This window comes from Lynx rufus, unplaced genomic scaffold (genome assembly GCF_022079265.1).
Source record: "Lynx rufus isolate CCGP_SWC_20201006 ecotype Redwood Valley unplaced genomic scaffold, mLynRuf1.p SCAF_20, whole genome shotgun sequence".
In the NCBI taxonomy this organism is placed as follows: Eukaryota; Metazoa; Chordata; class Mammalia; order Carnivora; family Felidae; genus Lynx; species Lynx rufus.
In genome coordinates, this window is record NW_025814835.1 from 9088115 (window position 1) to 9109382 (window position 21268).

Here is a 21268-nt window from a genome sequence, read left to right on the forward strand (position 1 = left end):
CATGAAGCAAATTTTAAAGGATATTATAAGCCTGCAACAATCTTATAGACCTCATTGCCCTCTAACATAGAATAAAAAAGAGAGTATAAGAATTAAAGATAAATCAAAATATACAATGAAATTTAATGGAAATGGAACATATGTTTATTTATTTGGGTTGGGTTGGGATGGGTTGGGATTTACTATTCATAATTTTAATTTAATAATCTATGACAGCATTTGTTTTTTTTTATAAGAAAAAGTGAAACTCCACCCAGTGATAATATATTCCTAGAAATAATGCTTCACATGTACAAAATCTTATTTGTGTATCTTTTCTCCAGTGAATAATCACAAAACAACGAAAAATAAAACTTTTACTTTTGAGTTTATTTATAAAAATCAATTCATTGTCTGCATTTACATGTGCGTTTGAATGCATGAACGCATGTGAGTATTTCAGGGTGAGTGAGGGCAGTCATTATATTAGAGAAAATGCCACCCTCTTTTGTAGTATATTGATTTATTTTAATTCAGTGTGAACTTTCACTAGATACCTCTTTATGACATTAACAAATGGTACTTAAGCGTCTGTCTCTGCTAACTTCAGAAATTCTTGGAGAAAAGAACATTGTTCTGGTCAACCCACACAATCTAATTCACTTTTGCTAAAATGTATACAAAATCACGGATGTGTTTCTAAGTTTTATGAAATCACTGAATTATCAATTCATGAAAGACACTCGTGTGTAGCTCAGTGTTTTGCTACAACTAAGACATTCTTCAAAATGAATTATTTTCATTTTTATATACCAAAATATATTTCACATATGAAAGGGTTAAAAATTTCCATATCTCTAAAGTCTCTACAGTAGTATAAATTTTTACTAATCACTGTATTGAAAATTAAAATTTCTAGTGTACCACAGAAAGCAAAGCTATGTAAGAACGGTTAAAGAAAAACGTGAAATAACCCTGTCTAATAACATCAAATGATGTTATTTTATATTTAAAATTATTATTTTACAACAGCATAAGAATAGATATATTTATTCTTAAATTATTCAATAATTGTATGAGCAATGAAGGTTTTAAAAGAAAAATAATGAGTGAGGAAGTTAACAGAGCCATAGGTTTGCCTGATAAACCTCCGAGTGAAAACAAAACATTTCTGAGGATAAAGTTACTAACCAAAATAAATATAATGTCATTCCTATTCAAGAAATGGACACTGTCAGTAATGTAAATTCATTAGGAATTGACTTTGATGGCCTTTCTACTCTTAGATTAATTCATCATTTTCCCGAGACACATCAATTACCACTCTGTCACATTAGCTTTCTGAAAATGACCCATTGTGTGACCTGAAGGAAGAGAGTCAGTTGCCAGAATGATTTAAGAAAACAAGCCTCCAAAAAGCTCCACAAAAGGCATGTTGACTAGTTCATGGGCTTTACCCCATAGAATACTGACCACTTTTTCCAATAACTTTTCACTTCAAAATGTGTTATTTGGAATGGAGAATACAAACACTGCATATCTACAGAATCAAGGCTTTCCAAGTACAAACCTCCCTGTCACTGAATAAAGTAGGTAAAGCAAACGAGCACTGAAAGGTATCATTTTTAGAAAAATCGTTGGGAATTACAACTCTACTTTTCTCCATTACAGCAAAATCAGGACATATTTTGATAAACATTAGCCTATTTGTGTTAGCTCCCATTTTGGTTATTCTGTTATGTCCTCTCACTTTATAGTCGGCACAAATTCCACTTTTCCCTTCTTCTTCCCTCATTTGTCTTCCCTTGTCCTTTCTTCTCTCCTCTCCTCTCTGTCCTCCTAAAAGTTCCTGGAAACGAACAAAGGGAGGAAGAGAGGTGGAAGTAAAAGCTCAAAAAGAGATTAGATTTGGTGAAGTCCTTCAATTTTTTTCTTTTTCTTTTCCCCAAGCCCTGAAGATGTTATTTTCTTAACCTCACAATTTATGGGTTGTCTTAAAACTTACTTCTCTCTGTGTCTCTCGTAGGCATGGTCCCATCTCTCATATCTCATATTGATTAGTAATTTTGCAATGTATTCATTAAAAGTTCAGGTGTGCTGCTGTTTTTGTTTTTTAATTGTAAAAAATTGATGCACACATAGCCTTAACATAGGACAGGAAAACAACCACAATATGGACATTCATGTGATGAGATCATCTGTGTTGAAGAGAATCTTTGTCTTTAAATTAACAGTGCAATTTAAAATTAAAAGATGTTTTCTTTAAAAATCTATTCCCTGTAATACTGAAGCCAAAATATGCAAAAATGTAGGCAAAATACAGCACTCTATATATTTCAAATATATATGCAAAATTCTTCACCTCTTGTATAATAAGGATTTATACAAAAAAATCATCAAACAATGAGAATGTTACAGTTCAAGAAATTAACATAATTTATCGATATGGAGATTTCTATGAATACCCGGTAGTTTTGTATCTGTCACATACATTTGTTAAATGCAATAGATATAAATATAATGTAGTAAGAGAACTTGCACCTCTTTTAGAGACTGATAACTGAGTGGTTACTGTTTTATCACTTACATGCCAACACTTATTTCCACTATCTCCCTCATATACAGTATTTACATCCATATAGATATATGTTACTTCTATACGATAATTATATACCTATATACACATGATACTCCTATATGGAACTTACATGCATAGTTTATATACATATAAATTAGGTTTTATTAAAATAATATTAAAATTACAATTTAGTTTCATGTTATAATAAAATCTGCACTATTCTCTGGACTTAGGCATGTTCTATATGCAGCTTTGATCCGTTTGGCATTTGGGGACACAATCTTGATCCCAGTGGGGATCTCTGTGGCACCAAGGATTTTGACCTGCAGCTGTTCTATGATAATTATTTTGGTTCATGTAGGGAGTCTGAATTCTTAATGAAGAGTAAGAATCACTAGCACCTCTTCCTGGTCGTCAAGATAATATATACTTGAGGAATAGTTTTCTGATGGATGAACACACCCACTGGGTTGGTTAGGCCTTCCAGAATCTTCTCAGTTTCCAAGTTGTGTTTAGTTCTAAGTGAAGAACTGCACTTGTCTCAAAGACCCCAGGGACGGACTCTGTGCCCTGTTGACAGGACATGCCGATTGGTATATACCAATCGTATATACCAATATATATACCAATCGTATATACCAATGCCAGTTCCAAACAGTCCCCAATCAACTCTTGTATTTCCTAACTGACATACTTTATGTTATAACATTTTGAGGTAACCACATAGGAATCAAAATGAAATAGGATTAATTACTTTGCCTGTATTCCCATTATACTTTATTCTTAGCAATCAACATGATGTCCTATTGATAATGATTTATGTATTTATATAGACTTTAAGCCCATTCTGGGCAGGGATAATGATTCGTTCATCTTCACATCACCCACAGAGTATAATATAAATGTTTGTTAGTTCAGGTGAGTCAAACACACCCAGGTATTTTGATGATCAAACTTGTTTCATAACTGAAATAATTCTGTGTTTCCACAAGTAGAAACACATAAAAACATCTCTACAGATGTTATGTATATCGGAACCACTATTAAGGCTGGTTTCATACAACATTTTGCTGTAACAAAATGGATATTTGCACTTGCAAGTCACAAAACACAATGCAATTTAATCTTGTATTTGCAATTAATCTCTAGAATCACAAGAAATAAGGAAAGGTGAAATGGAATTCAACTTTTCTGGCCATCTTTAGCTTTTAGAGCTCATATGAGTATGAACTACTTATATAACTAAAAGATATGAGCTTATCAAACTCACTTTTAATTCACTGGTAAAGAAACGGAATGAAAAGACAGAAGAGTGCATTAAGATACTATATGTACTAGGGGCACCTTAGTGGCTCAGTCCATTATGCGTCCGACTTCGGCTCAGGTCATGATCTCGCGGTTTGTGAGTTTGAGCCCTGGGTTGGGCTCTGTGCTAACAGCTCAGAGCCTGGAGTCTGCTTTGGATTCTGTGTCTCCCTCTCCCTCTGCCCCTCCCCTGCTCATGCTCTGTCTCTCTCTGTCTCAAAAATAAATAAAACATTAACAATTTTTTTAAATAAAAAAAGATACTATATGTACTTTAATGGAAGAAATAGAAACAAGATGTAAATGTTTTGCAGCATGTTGACACTAAAACACACAAATTGCAACTGCCATTAAGAGATTATTTTTAAAATCTAAAAACAATTTATTTTAAAGCAATCCCATCTATAGCAGTAATTATGTCTACTGACTTTAGGATAAAATAATTCCAAGACAACCTAAATTTCTCAAAGCCAGATTTTGAATTTAAATCTAGTTTTAACATTTATGTTATAGGCTACAAAAGCTATTTGAAACATGATGCATTGTATTGACTCCAAAACAATTTACTGAGACTAAAAAAGAACCCGAGAAGAGTAAATGGAATTGAAACTAAATTGAAACGTTTATGCAGATCCTTACTAAAGTTACTGACAAATGCCTATTACACAGTTGTTCAAACTAATGGAGAAATAGACTTACTTAAAAATAAGATCAATTGCTTGAAAAACACTGGGGCAAAACTGTAAAAGGAAATGAAAAATACAAAGGTCCATCCTTTCATTTTCTCTTCCTTTTGGAAAAGCTTGAAAGTGTTGGATTTGTCATAGTGTAACATTTTCTTTTTTTAATATTTTATTTATTTATTTATTTATTTTTAATGTTTATTCATTTTCTTGAGAGACAGAGAGAGAGAGCAAGAGTGGAGGAGGGACAGCGAGAGAGGGAGACACAGAATCCGAAGCAAGCTGCAGGCTCTGAAGTGACAGCACAGAGCCCGATGCGGGGCTCAAACTCACAAATCGTGAGATCATGACCTGAGCCGAAGTCGGACGCGCTTAACCGACTGAGCCACCCAGGCACCCTAATAGTGTAACATTTCATACAAAATCTGTTACACTGTTTCCATATGCATGAACAACATTATTCTACTTGCAATGAGAAAAAGAGCAAGCATTAGATGTTAAATAGTACAAAGGAAATATTCAGACTTGGAGGTGGGTAAAAGTTAAGGCAGCGTGAGGAAGGCAACTGACAGTGAGTGAGAACATTTGCTTCCAAGAAACCCCGATACCTTGATTTTTTCCTGCAGTTCAATTTGTGAGGTCTTGAAGTCAGGACCTGGAGAGTTTGCACTTAATACATTTCTCCTCTCCAGAAGCTCTTCCATTTCTTCCACTTGGGCCTTTAGCCTTCTATTTTCTCTTTCCAGTCCTTGTTTTTCTGTTTCAAGTATTTCCCTCTTGTCCCGCTCCAAGATATTTTCAGCTTGCAATCTCTCTAGCTAAATACAGAAAACACAAAGAAGCAACATGTAGCATTTGTAATTATCAAAGGGCAAGGCACCCAGCAAACAAGCTCCCACTAAGAAAGGTTCACAGACACATAGATTTATATAATTTTTAAAAAGAACACTGTATTTGTCTGAAAAGTTGTGAACAACACGAAGATCCTAAGACCAGGCCATGCCCTAGATAAATGCAGTCTTCCTCTTGGTTCATGAGACTATTTCTATAATCGTACAGACCATATTTGTCAAATAAATATGTCAAATGAAAAACGATAATATTCTGGCGATCATCTCCACTTAAATGATGAACATTATCCATTGGGAAGGCACGAAATAATTTCTTGGGTAATTTTGGTTGGATGGATATAGTTCATGTATCCGTTCACTTATTATTTATTTACTCTACCTTTATTTATTTATTTACCATACCTTTCAAGTTCCACATATTATACTAATCACTGAGGACAAAGACAAGCGAGTGAAACAAAATAGTGTAATCCATAATTAAAGTACTATAAAATATAGTCAAGCACACATGAGTGAGTGGCTAATTGGATTTCCAGAGAATTGGAGGTTGACAACCATGGCCAGGGGGCCACATCTAACCCATCTCTTTTACTATACCCCATGATAATAGTAGTTTTTCATTTTTTTATAGTTGAAAACAATTAAAAAAGAATACTACTTCAGGCACACTGACATTATACGAAATTCAAATTTCAGTGTCAAAAAAATAAAGTTGTATTGGAATTCAGTCATGTTCATTCATTGACATATTGCTTATGATTATTGTCACACTAACAATGGCAGAGTTGAACCGTTGAGACAGAGGCTGTATGACCAGCAAAGCCTACATTATTTACTATCTGGCCCCTTAGGGACAAAGTCTGCTCACTTCCAATTCTGTCCCATGATTCTCAACCACGGCTGCACATGAGATTGCCTTAGGGAGATGTTGGTAATTACTGGTGAACAAGAACCCACCTCTAAGAGCTTTGATTTATTGAACTTAGGGTAATTTTAATGTCTCTCTCCCTTGGTCAGTTTTTGTTGTTTTAATATTTTTCTATTTAGATTTTAAAGAGGCAATATCAAATGTGTTTATTTTATTCAGTTTCATTATGTTTAAATATTTGCTTGTTATTATAATGACATTAAATTATAATTGCCTGCTATGATTATTTTTTTTTCTTGTTCTGGATGTTGTAAGTAGAAATGATTAGTAGCTTTTTTAGTTCTAAATTCTAATCCTGAGCTCTGAATTCTAATCTTGACTTCACCATGTATTCTGTGGGTAAATTCGGTCAGGCAACTTAATCTCCCCATGTGGACAATTTATTCTCTAATGTAACAGGGTCTGTGAGAAGTAAAATTAATTAAATTGACAGGAAAACACTTTGCATAGCAATGTTCTACTTAGAGAAAAAACACTGTGGCCATATAATTTGGGGGAAATAATTATATACGTATTTCTCTCATAATTTGAGCAGATGTATATCCAAACGTCAAAGTAATTTTATGGCATACATCTGTATGGTGAAGCCACACCTCACAGTAGAAAAACAAGTAGAACCTAGTCCTGATTCTGTCACTTATCATTTTTTGGCTGATTCTGAATAAAACGTTTCCTCTTTTTGTTCCTTTTTTAAAAATAAAATTCGGATGAGAACACCAGACCCACCAAATCCGTGGAATTATAAGGGCTGGATGAAATCAGTTATTTGAAATGCCTTGTAAACTATGTAACATGATTAAAATGTGAGACATTTTTAAACTGTTAAGGATAGAAATTGGAAATTATTCATTTTTACATAGTTTTAAACGGCTTGATTGCAAAGTACTGATTAGTATTATAATATAAAGTATTTTTCATGACATTTTAAATTCTAAAAGAGAGATCAACTTAAGGAAAATGTTAGACTTCAAAAATATCATTGGAAATGAATTTGCATTAAAAAATTTCTAAAACACCCTTTTTCATATACACATAATTATACCATTATTATAGAAAATAGTCTGTTCCCAAATCAAAGAGATGTTCTGGCTTCTAAAAAACAGGAAACAAAAATTACATTCTTGAGACTGGACCTTGTGTATCAACTAAATATCATAAACTAAGGGACCAAATTTTAGACGATGTGGTTAAACATGTGGAGTATCTATTGGGGGATTTAAGGTGAAAACAGTATTTCAAAATCCAATTACCAACATGACATTTCTTTAATTATTAAGGTTCATGCTTAAGCTTTTTGGCTATCATCATGTCACTTATGAGAATTAAAATAATAAAGCTGTATGAAAAAATCATTAACTTAGTGATGAAAATTAATTTTAGGGGCGCCTGAATGGCTCAGTTGGTTAAGCATCCAACTTCAGCTCAGGTCATGATCTCATGGTTTGTGGGTTCAAGGCTCCATGCTTACAGTGTAGAGCTTGGGATCCATACCTGAGATTCTCTCTCTCCCTCTCTCTCCGCCCCTCCCTGACTCATGCTTTCTCTCTCTCTCAAAATAAATAAATAAAATTAAAAAAAAATTTAAAAAGAAAAATTAATTTGAGGAAAAAAATATATATTTTGGCCAAGGGGATATATAATATGATGGTATGTCAGGGTATTATGAAACTGTAGGCATTTAAAAGAAATTGATGAAGTCCTTTTTATTACTAATAACAGGTAACAGACAGAACTAAGGTTTTAAAAAAGTAATCGATTGTTTGATTGAATAAACTCTAAATCTTTAAAAAAAATAAAGGAATGATTTTACCAGTCATAACAACAAATCTTAAATAATCACGTCTGATTATTTGTTATTTGCAGCCTATTAACACAGTGTGATTATATGATAAATTTATGTATACAAGACACAGCAAAAAAGTAAAGGTTATGTGGAAATTGGAACATCACAAATATTATAAGCAGTTTAAAATTTGTTTTAAACATTTCTTTATTTTTGAGAGAGACAGAGTGTGAGCAGGAGAGGGGCAGAGAGAGAGGGAGACACAGAATCGGAAGCAGGCTCTGAGCTGTCAACACAGAGCCCGATGCAGGGCTCAAACTCGCAGACTTCAAGATCATGACCTGAGCCAAAGTCGGATGCTTAAGCGACTGAGCCACCCAGGTGCCTGATATTATAAGCAGTTTTATTTCTGTTTTCATTTCACAAAATTTTTTCTTATCAAATTATTCTTTTCCAAGAATCATATGAAAATCTACCACATTAAAAGCCATTCAACTAAATGCAAGTTAAAAAGACAAAATAAACATCAGGTACTATTTTAAGCCCTCAGATTTATGGTAAGCAATTCCAAGAATCACCAAATTGAATGCAATTCCATTGATTTGCTTCTACTGATCAAGAGAACATCTTAAAATATTTTAATTCTAACTCTAAAATTCTATGAATTTTAACTAATCATGGGTACTATTGTTAAATTTCAGGTAATATGAAAAATTATTGAAAAAATGTTTTCTAAAAATTTTAAGGTAAAAATATATTCTCTTCAGAGTAATCAATGAAATATTTGTTGCTTTAATGATTTCCAATGTTATCCATATTAAGCACCGAGAAAAATATATAAATACCCAACTGTTCAGGTGTTCCACAATTATTAAGTATCTATTATGTAAGAGGCAATGAATATTCCATTTCCAAAATACAAATAAACACATAGCTATAAATTGGGTAGAGATTCACGGAGGAGGAAACAACCTCTGTTCTGAGAAAGGCCTGTGATAAATTAGGCAATCAGAGGTTATTTGAGTGAATAGTATATAAGCTGAAATCTGAAGTTTCAGAAAGGAAAGAGTCAGAATCAAGGCAAGAGTGTTCCAATAGAGGAAGCAGGAAATAGGTTTGAGCATTATAAGAGGCAAGTGTTCAATCACGGTGTGGGGTAGAGTAGGATATAAAAGGAATCTGGACAAGCAGGCAATGATTCTTGAAAGTAAGTGTGAACACAACAATCATTTGAGTTGCTTGTGGGAAATGTAATATTGTGATTATCCTTAAAGATAGAATACGGGGTCATTTATAAACATTTACACCTACTCACTAGATATTCACCAATTATTAGTGCTTGACAATTTTGAGAAGACATCAAAGATCCCAACCAATGCAATAACTAGAATGTAGGTTTATGAAACCAGAGCTGTGCCATTTTGTTCATGAGCCTGGGACCTGACACAAGCTACGTAAGTGATCTATGAGGAGAAAGTACACAATGGTAGTCTCTAGGAAACAGCATTCCTATATTTCAATCACAACAATTACACACAAAACAAAATTAAGAAAGCATCCTAGAAGAACCAGTCATTTAGCCGACAGTACGTAACACCAGGAGGATTTCTCAGCTTTACTCTTAAGTCACTTCTCAGCATAGTTTCATTGCATTTTGTGACAGGTGAACACAGTGACGTAAAGACAAGACTTACGGCAAAATGACCTAGAGTTGGGTCCCAATTCTCTTAATCTTGAAAGCCTCCATTTTTCATTTATAAAATGTAGAAAATACTTCCTAGAGCCTAGTCTTATGAGGCAGAAATTCTATTATTTAGGGGAAATATTTATTCCAAACTCAAATATTTCATGTGATAAATCTGTTTTCTAAAGAATAAAACATAGCAATGGCCAAATCAAATAAGGACGGATGAAAATAGTCTATTTCTTTTTCCTATTTTATCAACATGATGATCATTTTGTAAATGGACCTTGTCAACTGAGGAAAGCCCCAACAGAGAGCACTGTGTAACATTGTGTAGGCCAGTGAGGAGTCACCTGCAACCGATGTGGATATGCCAATACTATATTTGCAGATACTCAGAATTTTCATTTCAGCCAAGTCAGCCATAAAATCGGACTACAAACTATGATTTTTGGAAGTTAAAGGTAAAAGGCAGGAAGCTTGCTATTTCCTAGCAGTAAGATGATTACTCTTTTACTGAGGGTAATATATATTCTTGGTAAAGAACCATATAGGCTCTTATCCTTACAATAATCCTGTAAGTTTGTACTTGCTACCATGAGGAAACTGGGGTCCTTAAGAGTAGAAGTAATTCTCAAGGTAGGCAGAGAGCCAGGTCTATGGTTCACCTAGAGGCCCTCTCTGATTCCAGTCCTGAGCTCATTCTACCCATACCACGCTAACAGCTGCTAATGTATGTATATATCTGCAAACAGTAACAACCAACACGTTTTGAATCCATTGTACTACGTTACAGCAAAAGTATGTTTTCTTTTGATATATTTTGGGATTTTGATCCTTGCTTCGTCTTTCTCTATCAGCAAATTAATTCAGAGGGAAAGCAATTCTGTGGACTCACATGAAAAAGTCTGGCAACTCAAAGCTAATGCACTGTGCATATTACTGATGTCAGCCTGCCCTGAGTCTTTTAACATTCTTTCTCTAACCAAGACTTAGAATCAAAAAAAGAAAAGAAAAGAAAAGAATTGCGTAAATTCTCTGCTAAATAAAAATCTACTTCCCACTTGTCCACAGTTAAATACAGCTCAGTTGACAGCTCACACCCTCTTCTACCAAAAGTCAAGAGAATAATAAATGATTTTAGTAAAGGGTAATGTCACATGTATTTTACTTACTTTAATTTCATTTTAAATCTTAGGAAAATTTCTAAAAGTAAGGAGCCCCAGAAGTAATTTGAAATAAAATGTGTGCCAAAGTTACATAGAAGAAGAGGGATCCTCATGCAAAAGAATTAATCTAGATACAGACACTATACCCTTAACAAAAATTAACTCAAAATGTATTATAATGAGAGTGTAAAACACAAAACTGTAGGGGCGCCTGGGTGGCGCAGTCGGTTAAGCGTCCGACTTCAGCCAGGTCACGATCTCGCGGTCCGTGAGTTCGAGCCCCGCGTCGGGCTCTGGGCTGATGGCTCAGAGCCTGGAGCCTGTTTCCGATTCTGTGTCTCCCTCTCTCTCTGCCCCTCCCCCGTTCATGCTCTGTCTCTCTCTGTCCCAAAAATAAATTAAAAACGTTGAAAAAAAAAATTAAAAAAAAAAACTGTAACAACTCATAGAAGATATGTAGCACAGGAGAATATTTAGATGACTATGGATTTGGAGATGGCTTTTTAGATACATAGCCATAGGTACGATCCATGAAAGAAATAATTTGATAAACTAGATCATTAAAATTAAAAATGTCTGCTCTGTGAAAAACAATGTCAAGAGAAGGGGAAGACAAACCATAGGCTGAAAGAAAATATTTGCAAAAGGCATATATGATAAAGGACTGTCATCCTAAATGCACAAAGAATTCTTTAAATTCAACAGTAGAAAACAAACCACCCAATTGAAAATAGGCTGATGATGTATAAATAGACATCTTACCAAGAAGATATACAGATGTCAAATAAATGTATGAAAAGATGCTCCACATCATACCTCATCAGGATTATGCAAATTAAAACAATGGGATACCAATACACAACTATTAGAATGATGCAAATCCAGAACACTGACAACACCAAATGCTGGCAAGAACGTGGAGCCACAGCAACTTTTCATACTTAGCTAGTGGGAAAGCAAAAGAATATGGCCACTTGGAAAGGAAGTTTGGAGGTTTCTTACAAAACTAAACATTCTTATCATATTATCCAGTGATCACGATCCTTGGTATTTACCCAAAGGAGCTGAAAACTTATGTCCACACAAAAATACACACACACACACACACACACACACACACACACACACACACACAAATCGACACAAGGATGTTTATAGCAGCTCATCACTGCCAAAACTTGAAGCAACCAAGATGCCCTTCAGGAGGCACAAATGGATACACTGAGATATGTCCAGACAGTGGAATATTATGAAGCCGAAAAAAGAAGTGAGCTATCAAACCATGAAAAGACATGAAGGAATCTTAAATGCATATTACTACAAAGCCAATCTGAAAAGACTTCATACTGTATGATTCCAACTATATGGCATTCTGGAAAAGGCAACATTATGAGAGACACGGAAATATATTAGTGCTTTTCAGAAGTTGCAGGGGATTAAAGGAGAGGCTGAAGATAGGGGAGAATAAGTAGGTGAAGCTCAGGAATTTTAGGGCAGTGAAAGTACTGTGCATGATACCACAATGATGGATACGTTATGTTTGTCCAGATCTATATAATGTCCAACACCAATACTGAACCTTAATGTAAACTGTGGACTTTGGGTGATAATGATGTGTCAGGGTAGGTTCATCGGTTGTTACAATGGGCCACTCTGGGAGGGATCTGATAGTGGGGAAGGCTATGCATGTGCAGGGGTGGGATGCATAAATCTCTACACTTTCCCCTTTCCCCTTGATTTTGTGGTGAATCTAAAACTTCTTTTAAAAAAATGAAATAAAAAGCTTTTTTTAAAAAAGAGATATTTTTGTATTTTGAATATTTACCCTTTATCAGATGTATGTTCTGCAAACATGTCTCACTAATCTTTGGCTTGTGTTTTAATTATCTTACTAGTGTCTTTCATAGCAAAAGTTATAAATTTTGATAAAGTACAAACGAACATTTTTTTCAAAAAAAAAAGAGGAAAGCCAGAGAAAAGGGAGCCCTCGTGCACTGTTTGTGGGAACACAAACTGGTGTAGACATTGTAGGAAACAGTAAAGAGACTCCTCAAAAAATTAAAAACAGGATTACCATGTGATCCAGTCATGGGTACCACTACTGGGTATTTACCCAAAGGAAATAAAAATACTAACTTGAAAAGATATATGCATCTCTATGTTTATTGGGGCATTATTTACAAGACCTAAGACATAAAAGCAGCCCAACTTTCCAGCAACTAATAAATAAGATGTGGTGTTTATATATATGTATATGTATATGTACATACATACATTTATATATATATATACATATATATACATGAATACATACATATATATATATATATGAATATTACTCAGCAATAAAAACGACTGAGATGTTGATATTTGCAACAACATGGACGGACCTAGAGGGTATTATGCTAAGTAAAATAAAGACAAAGAAAGACAAATATCATACGATTTCACTCATATGTGGAACTTATGAACCAAAACAAATGAAATAACAAAGAAAAAAGAGACAAAAAATTACAGGCTCTTAAATATAGAGGACAAATTGGCGGTTGCCAGAGGGGAGGTGGGTTGGGGGATGGGTGAAACAGATTAAGGGGATAAAAGAACATTTATCATGATGAGCACTGAGTAATTTATAGAATTGTCAAATCATATTCTATACCTGATACTAGTTAGACAATATATGTTAATTATACTTCAATAAAATGGAGGCCAAAATACATACTTTTGATTGAACATGAATCAAAAGCAATGCAATTAAATTACAAAAAAACAGTGTTTCTATGTATAAATAAGTCTATACATATTAGAATGAGAAGAGAAATACATTTATAAAGACTTGCTTATACCCTGGCAGAGATAACTTATGGATTTCACAAAGAAAAACTCAAAATGGGTATTTTGGATCCCTGGTTTTACAACAATGGTGTGGCAGTCTAAAAAATTCTTACTGGTGTTACAAAATTTCATACACAAATATTTTCTCCATTTCAATGTACAATCATCGAACAATGATGTAGGTGATATAATAATCATCTATTCACATCCTAGTAATTGTCAGGATTTTAAAATGTGAATAAACACGCTGTTATTATGTCAAGCATAGAAAACTGTTTATGAACATGTCCTACAACAACCAGAGAAAAGCGATAACCTAAACACAAAACAGCATAAAGATGCTTTTGTGCACCTCTCCTGCCAAGCTCTGATATGCTGCAGTGGATTTCTCATAAACTTGATCAGGCATGAATTTCACAGAAGCAGTGCTTCCAGAACTTGAGAAGTGAAACACAATAGAGTTTTAAAGATACGGGTTTTGTTCCAATGAGAACAGGACCGGAGGTTTAGGTAAGGTAGGTCTAACGGACCTTAATTTTGCCATGGGCTAACTACACCCTACAGTAGTACTGAGTACTAAGGAAAGCTATGGTAACACAGTTCTTAGCAAGATCTGTGGTAGGAAAATAAGTACATTATAAGAAAGATGAAATTAAGCAAGCTATGAAAGGTAGACCTTCCTTATTTCCAAAATCTCTCCTAAAACTAAATTTAAAAGTAGACAAACTCTCTTGGCCCCAGAGTTAACAAACAGGTTGTCTCGGAGATTTTGATAGCTCGCAGTATCATTTGACCTAGAAGGTATATTGACTAACTGCACGTACTCTGATGGTTCAGATAAAATAGAAAGATAACTTTAATTATTAACACTGAGCTGTAAAGGAGAAAAAAAAAGTGCATATATAATTTACAGAAGAAAATAGTAGAAAAGGACAATGAATTAAAAATGAAATAGTGGCAAGGACTTACGAGCTTCCCCTAAATCACTACTTTACATCAAGAATGACTTAGTAGAACACGTTTATGTTTCAGATATGCTGCTTTTTAGTATCTGATTTGGGGGGAAATTGCACAAAAGAGATACATTGATGAATTCTTTTTTTTTATTTTTTTTTTTTAATTTTTTTTTTCAACGTTTATTTATTTTTTGGGACAGAGAGAGACAGAGCATGAACGGGGGAGGGGCAGAGAGAGAGGGAGACACAGAATCGGAAACAGGCTCCAGGCTCCGAGCCATCAGCCCAGAGCCTGACGCGGGGCTCGAACTCCCGGACCGCGAGATCGTGACCTGGCTGAAGTCGGACGCTTAACCGACTGCGCCACCCAGGCGCCCCGAATTCTTTTTTTTTTTAAAAGATACGTTGATGAATTCTTTAAAAAATACATAAGAATAAAACATAGTTTGTCTTAAGCCAGAATTACACAATCTTTATTTTTTTACATTAAAATGAGATCATTCATTCAAAAGATTAATATTATAATGAGGGGAGTTAATTCCTTCATCTTTAGTCTAAAGTCAGCACTTTTTACCAGCTCCCTATTCACAACTGGTTTGCAATGACAAATCTGTTGATAGATCAACTGTCCATACGTGTGTGGCTCTGATTCTCGTCTCTTATTCTATTTCTTTGGTCTACCAATCATTGCACAAATACTACTCTATTTATTATATGTATTATATACACAATATACATGTAAATATAAATTTTTGCTGGTGTATACATATTTAATTGATCTTATACCCAGCAGTATCCCTAAACTCTTGTGAATTATATTTTGTAGGTTACTTTCTATTTTCCAAATAGATAATTATGTCATCTGTAATAATTACAATTTTGTATCTTGCCAATTCTTATTATTTTATTTATTTTTCTTTTTTTTGTTGAACTGTCTGGCATCTGAAGTAGAATCTTGAATCAAGAAAGGGATAGCACACTCTGAAACTCCATCTTTAAATAAAGAATTTGCTCTAAAATTTTGCTACTCTATCAAGTTTTAAAAGTCCTCTTGATTCCTAGTGTGCTAAAATATTTTTCCGTACAATAATGAAATAAGTTGTAGCAACTGTTTTTATTTTTTATGTAATCTTTGAGATAACCACATAATTTTTTTCTTTTACTCTGTTTAATGTGCTGATTTATGTGACAAATTACCCAAAGTTACAATATATCTTCCGTTTCTGTGACAAATCAACCGTTTTTATTTACTATGAGATTAAGACTCCTTCTACTTGGTTAATATTATTGACTCTACATATACATGTGAGAATGATTGTACTTTTCCTGTCTTATACTTGCCTAGGTGGAACATTAGGATTAAACACAGTAGAAAAAGTTGGAAATTTTTTCCTCTTTTTCTCTTCTAGAATATGTTCTATAAAATTGGAATAATTGGGATGCCTGGGTGGTTCACTCAGTTAAGTGTCTGACTTTGGCTCAGGTCATGATCTCGCGGTTCATGAGTTTGAGCCCCGCATCAGGCTCTGTGCTGACAGCTCAGAGCCTGAAGCCTTCTTTGGATTCTGGGTGTCTCTCTCTCTCTCTCTGTCTCTCTCTCTCTCTCTCTCTCTCTCTCTCTCTGCCCTTCTGCCACTCATACTCTGTCTTTCTCTCTCAAAAATAAATAAAAACATTAAAAACATTTAAAAAAATTGGAATTATTTACTTTGAATGGTACAATGTAACCATAAAGCATTCTGATACTGGAGTTTTATTGTAGGAAGAGTTTTAATTTATTAATTTTAATTGACTTTATATAATGTTATAAATAAATTCAGGCTTTCTATTTATATAAGAGTCATAGTGGGTAAGCTATATTTTTCCAATCAATAATTTATTTCATGTAAGATTTTATTTTTATTAGCACTGTCCCTTCATAGTGTTTCCTTATCTTTGTAAATCTCTGCTCTATCTAAGGCTGTGTCCCTTTTTAATTGCTAGCTTTTTCTAATTATAGATCTTGATTAATTTTACTTGAATTTCATTTCAGTTTATTTCTTTTTTCTTTTTTTTTTAATGAAGAACCAACTTCTGGTTTTGTTGACTGTAATACACTTTTTAAATATATTATTAATTCCTAATATTGTCTTTTTTTTTCCTTTCTTTCTACAGCCATTGTTATCTTTTTCTATTAGAATATTAGCTCCTTAATTTTTTGTCGTTGTTATTTTGTTATTCCAGGTACTCCAAGAAGCAGCTATACAATGGGATTAAAAATGCAATGACTTTATTAGGAGGAATGCATCGGAGAGAAAATGAGAAGGGAGTCAGGAGAGGCAGGGGGCAGCTGGATTGCAATCAGGGCTAACTTTGAGTCAGGGGGAGAGAGGGAAGAAAAGACAGTTGGGTGGAATCATCTTAGATGTCATTGCAGTCCAAAGAGAGTTAGGTGAGGTCACAGAGGAGCTGTTAGCGAGAAGGTCACATCTCCCAGAAACAAGGAGGCTGCCCTCTGTTGGGAGTAGCCGGTGGGAAGCATGATCTTATTGCCCGGATTTCAGAGTACAGCAGTTAGAATTCTGGGTTAATTACACTCCCTGTAATTGAGATCTGAGAGTCACCATCCCATGGTGCACATAACCGTTTCCTAATATAGTCACTAATGTTATAAATATCCCTGAATTTTGCAGAATCCCTCAAGAATTCAGTGTTTTATCTTTCAATCTTATATCCCATTAAATTTATTTCTTTGACCTATAAGTTATTTAGATGTCTGTTTTCCAATACCCAAATAAACAAGTTTCTTGAAGTTATTTTCTATAATCAATGCCATAACAAATGACCATTCATGGTCAAAAAATAGTATCTTTTGGGAATTACACAGCTTAGAACATGACCACAGACTAAGTCCCCATCTTTCCACACAGCCTCCAAAAGTCAACAAGAAGAAATAAAATCACTCATCCTGCAAATATAATTGAGACTTATTTTATTGTTTTTTAAATTTTTTTAATGTTTATTTTTGAGAGAGAGAGACAGAGACAGAGACAGAACACGAGTGGTGGAGGGGGAAGAGAGAGAGAGAGGGCGACAGAATCCGAAGTGGGATCCAGGCTCTGAGCTGTCAGCACAGAGCCCAACGCAGGGCTCGAACTTACAAACTGCGAAACCATGACCTGAGCTGAAGTTGGACACTTAACCTACTGAGCCACCCAGGTGCCCCAGAGACTTATTTTATTGTTTTAAAGTTTGTTTATTTCGAGAGAGAGCATGCATGAGCAGGAGAGGGGCAGAGAGAGAGGTAGAGAGAGAGAGGGAGAGAGAGAGAGAATCGCAAGCTGGCAGAACAGAGATGCAAATTGGTGCAGCCACTCTGGAAAACAGTGTGGAGGTTCCTCAAAAAATTAAAAATAGACCTACCCTATGACCCGGCAATAGCACTGCTAGGAATTTACCCAAGGGATACAGGAGTACTGATGCATAGGGGCACTTGTACCCCAATGTTTATAGCAGCACTCTCAACAATAGCCAAATTACGGAAAGAGCCTAAATGTCCATCAACTGATGAATGGATAAAGAAATTGTGGTTTATGTACACAATGGAGTACTACGTGGCAATGAGAAAGAATGAAATATGGTCCTTTGTAGCAACGTGGATGGAACTGGAGAGTGTGATGCTAAGTGAAATAAGCCATACAGAGAAAGACAGATACCATATGGTTTCACTCTTATGTGGATCCTGAGAAACTTAACAGAAACCCATGGGGGAGGGGAAGGAAAAAAAAAAAAGAGGTTAGAGTGGGAGAGAGCCAAAGCATAAGAGACTCTTAAAAACTGAGAACAAACTGAGGGTTGATGGGAGGTGGGAGAGAGGGGAGGGTGGGTGATGGGTATTGAGGAGGGCACCTTTTGGGATGAGCACTGGGTGTTTTATGGAAACCAATTTGACAATAAATTTCATATATTGAAAAAAAATAAAAAAATAAAAATAAATAATAAATAAATAAATAAAATTTTTTTAAAGCCTTAAAAAAAAAAAAAAAAAGAACAGAGCTCAATGAGGGGCTCAATTTCATGAGATCATGACCTGAGCTGAAATCGAGAGTTGGATGCTTAACTGACTGAGCCACCCAGGCGCCCTGAGACTTAGTTTTTTAGAAACCTCGATTCACATGTAAGAGTTACAATATATATCCAGGAGCTGCAGAGTCCTCTCCAGAGACCATGCAGGAGCAAAGTTGGATGGAATTGGGCATTAGATGGAACCCCAGCTAGGGTGGACCGCTGCAGGGGAAGTCACATCACCCTCCACCAGGAAACACTGAGAGTAAACCTCAAACCGAGAGGACCAGAAAATCCTCTACTAGAAGGAATGTAAGAAAGGAGCTTAGAAAGTACAAAGGATAATAGCTGTCAGTCTTGAGGTGGTACCAGTTATGGGGGAGATATATCCTAGAAGGCACGAGTGTCATTTGGGTATTTCCAGGTAAAGAAAAATTGGAAAGTAAGAAGTTGCTCTTAAGGGTCCTATCAAAGAATAAGAATACAGATTAATCTGCATCCCTCTACCCAAAAGCTTTACTTAAACAAAAAACCCAGTCCTTTGTGTGTCAACAAAGGGGAGCACTCTAGAACTAGGAAATTAAGTACACAACCCACCCTCTTCATTATTCCACCTTCTCCCACAGAAATACTTGTCATTGTTGCTTGTCTAGGAAAACCCTACCCCCTTCATCACAACAAACAAAAAGAAATTCAATATCCACACAAAACTACTAAAAGTAGAAAATAAAATAAAGATCAAAACTTTTCAACTGCTAAAAAACAAATAATCCAATTAAAAAATGGGTAGAAGGGCATAAACAGACCTTTCTCCAAAGAAGACAGGCAGACGGCCAACCGACACATGACAAGATGCTCAACATCACTCATCATCAGGGAAATGCAAATCAAAACCACAATGAGGCATCACTTCACACCTGTCAGAATGGCTAACATTAACAACACAAGAAGTAACAAGTGTTGGTGAGGATGTGGAGAAAAGGGAACCTGGTGCATTGTTGGTGGGAGTGCAAACTGGTGCAGCCATTCCAGAGAAAAATGTGGAGTTACCTCAAAAAGGTAAAAATAGAATTACTATTATTATGGCCCAGTAATTACACTCTGGAGTTACTGACCCAAAGAATATGAAAACAGTAATTCAAAAGGATATATGCACTACTGTGGTTTTTGCAGCATTGTTTATAATAGCCAAATTATGGAAGCAGCCCAAGTGTCCATCAATAGATGAATGGATAAAGAAGGGAGGTATATACACACACAATGGAATGTTACTCAGTCATAAAAAAGAGCCGGATGTTGCTATTTGCAACAACATAGATAGGAAAAAATACTTTCAACTGCTGAAAATACTCCTCGTGAAACTATCACAGGACAAAGGAAAACTATAATACCACACTCCAACATAAATTCTATGAAAGCAAAAAGAGAAAAAAGTGTAAACCATAATATTGGATACAAGTGAACTAACAGAGTGTATTTCATATTGATTACATAACCCGGAATATAGTTTTTCAAGTGATTTTTAACACAAAACTCTCATTTAATATCCAATGGGATATATTCTGAGAACAGTGAGGACTGCACAGAAATCTTCAATTCCACTTAAGAGGACTATTATGGGTAATAACATTGATGTTGTGAATTTGTAATGATTTTATGCATGTTTTTTAAAATTTTTTTATGCTTATTTAGTTTTGAGACAGAGAGAAACAGAACATGAGTGGGGTAGGGGCAGAGCAAGAGGGAGACAGAATCTGAAGCAGGTTCTAGGCTCTGAGCTGTCAGCACAGAGCCTGAGGTGGGGCTCAAACCCACCAACTGTGAGATCATGACCTGAGCGGAAGTCGGACGCTTAATCAACTGAGCCACCCAGGCGCCCCTTATGTATGTTTTAAGACAAAACAAATAACTTTATATATCAACATTATTGGGAAAGAAACAAAGTTTTAAAAAGAAAAGACACAACAAAAAAATTAAGAAATGAGACATTCACGTTGGAAAGTGGTTTGGTAATTTTCTAAAAGCTTAAGTTTTTACCTATACTATCTATCAACCAGCAATTCCACTCCTAGGGATATAAATTCCACTCCCAAGATTAATAAAAACATGACCATAAAACGTAAATAAACGTAAATAAATTGAAATATGTTCAAAGTTGTATTCATTACAATCAAAATCTTAAAAAACATGTTCAGCCACAGGAAGAGGGATAAACAACTTTCGGTGTATTCATACAATGGAGTATTATTATATTGTTAGTAAGTAAAAAGGAACAAACTATTGATACGCGAAACACCACATATGAAACCAAATATGATGTAATAGGCAAAAGAAGGCTGGTGCCATCAAGTATTATTAGGTATGTTTCCCTTTATATGAAGTGCTGCCCAATGGGCAAAATGTGTGGTACCTCTAAGGTGGGAAATTGACTGGGAAGGGGCGTTAGTAAACTCGAGAACTTTACAGGGTGGCA

The 21268-nt window shown here is 35.0% G+C and overlaps 1 protein-coding gene across 1 annotated transcript in view; it reads right to left on the minus strand.

The window, feature by feature from the left end:
- Nucleotides 1-1527: 1527 nt before the first annotated feature.
- CCDC102B (coiled-coil domain containing 102B) overlaps nt 1528-21268 on the minus strand; it is an 85834-nt gene continuing 66093 nt past the window's right edge. Inside the window, 3 exon segments of the mRNA XM_047086182.1 lie at nt 1528-1570; nt 1572-1828; nt 5154-5363. Of these exon segments, the coding sequence (XP_046942138.1) occupies nt 1528-1570; nt 1572-1828; nt 5154-5363 (510 nt within the window).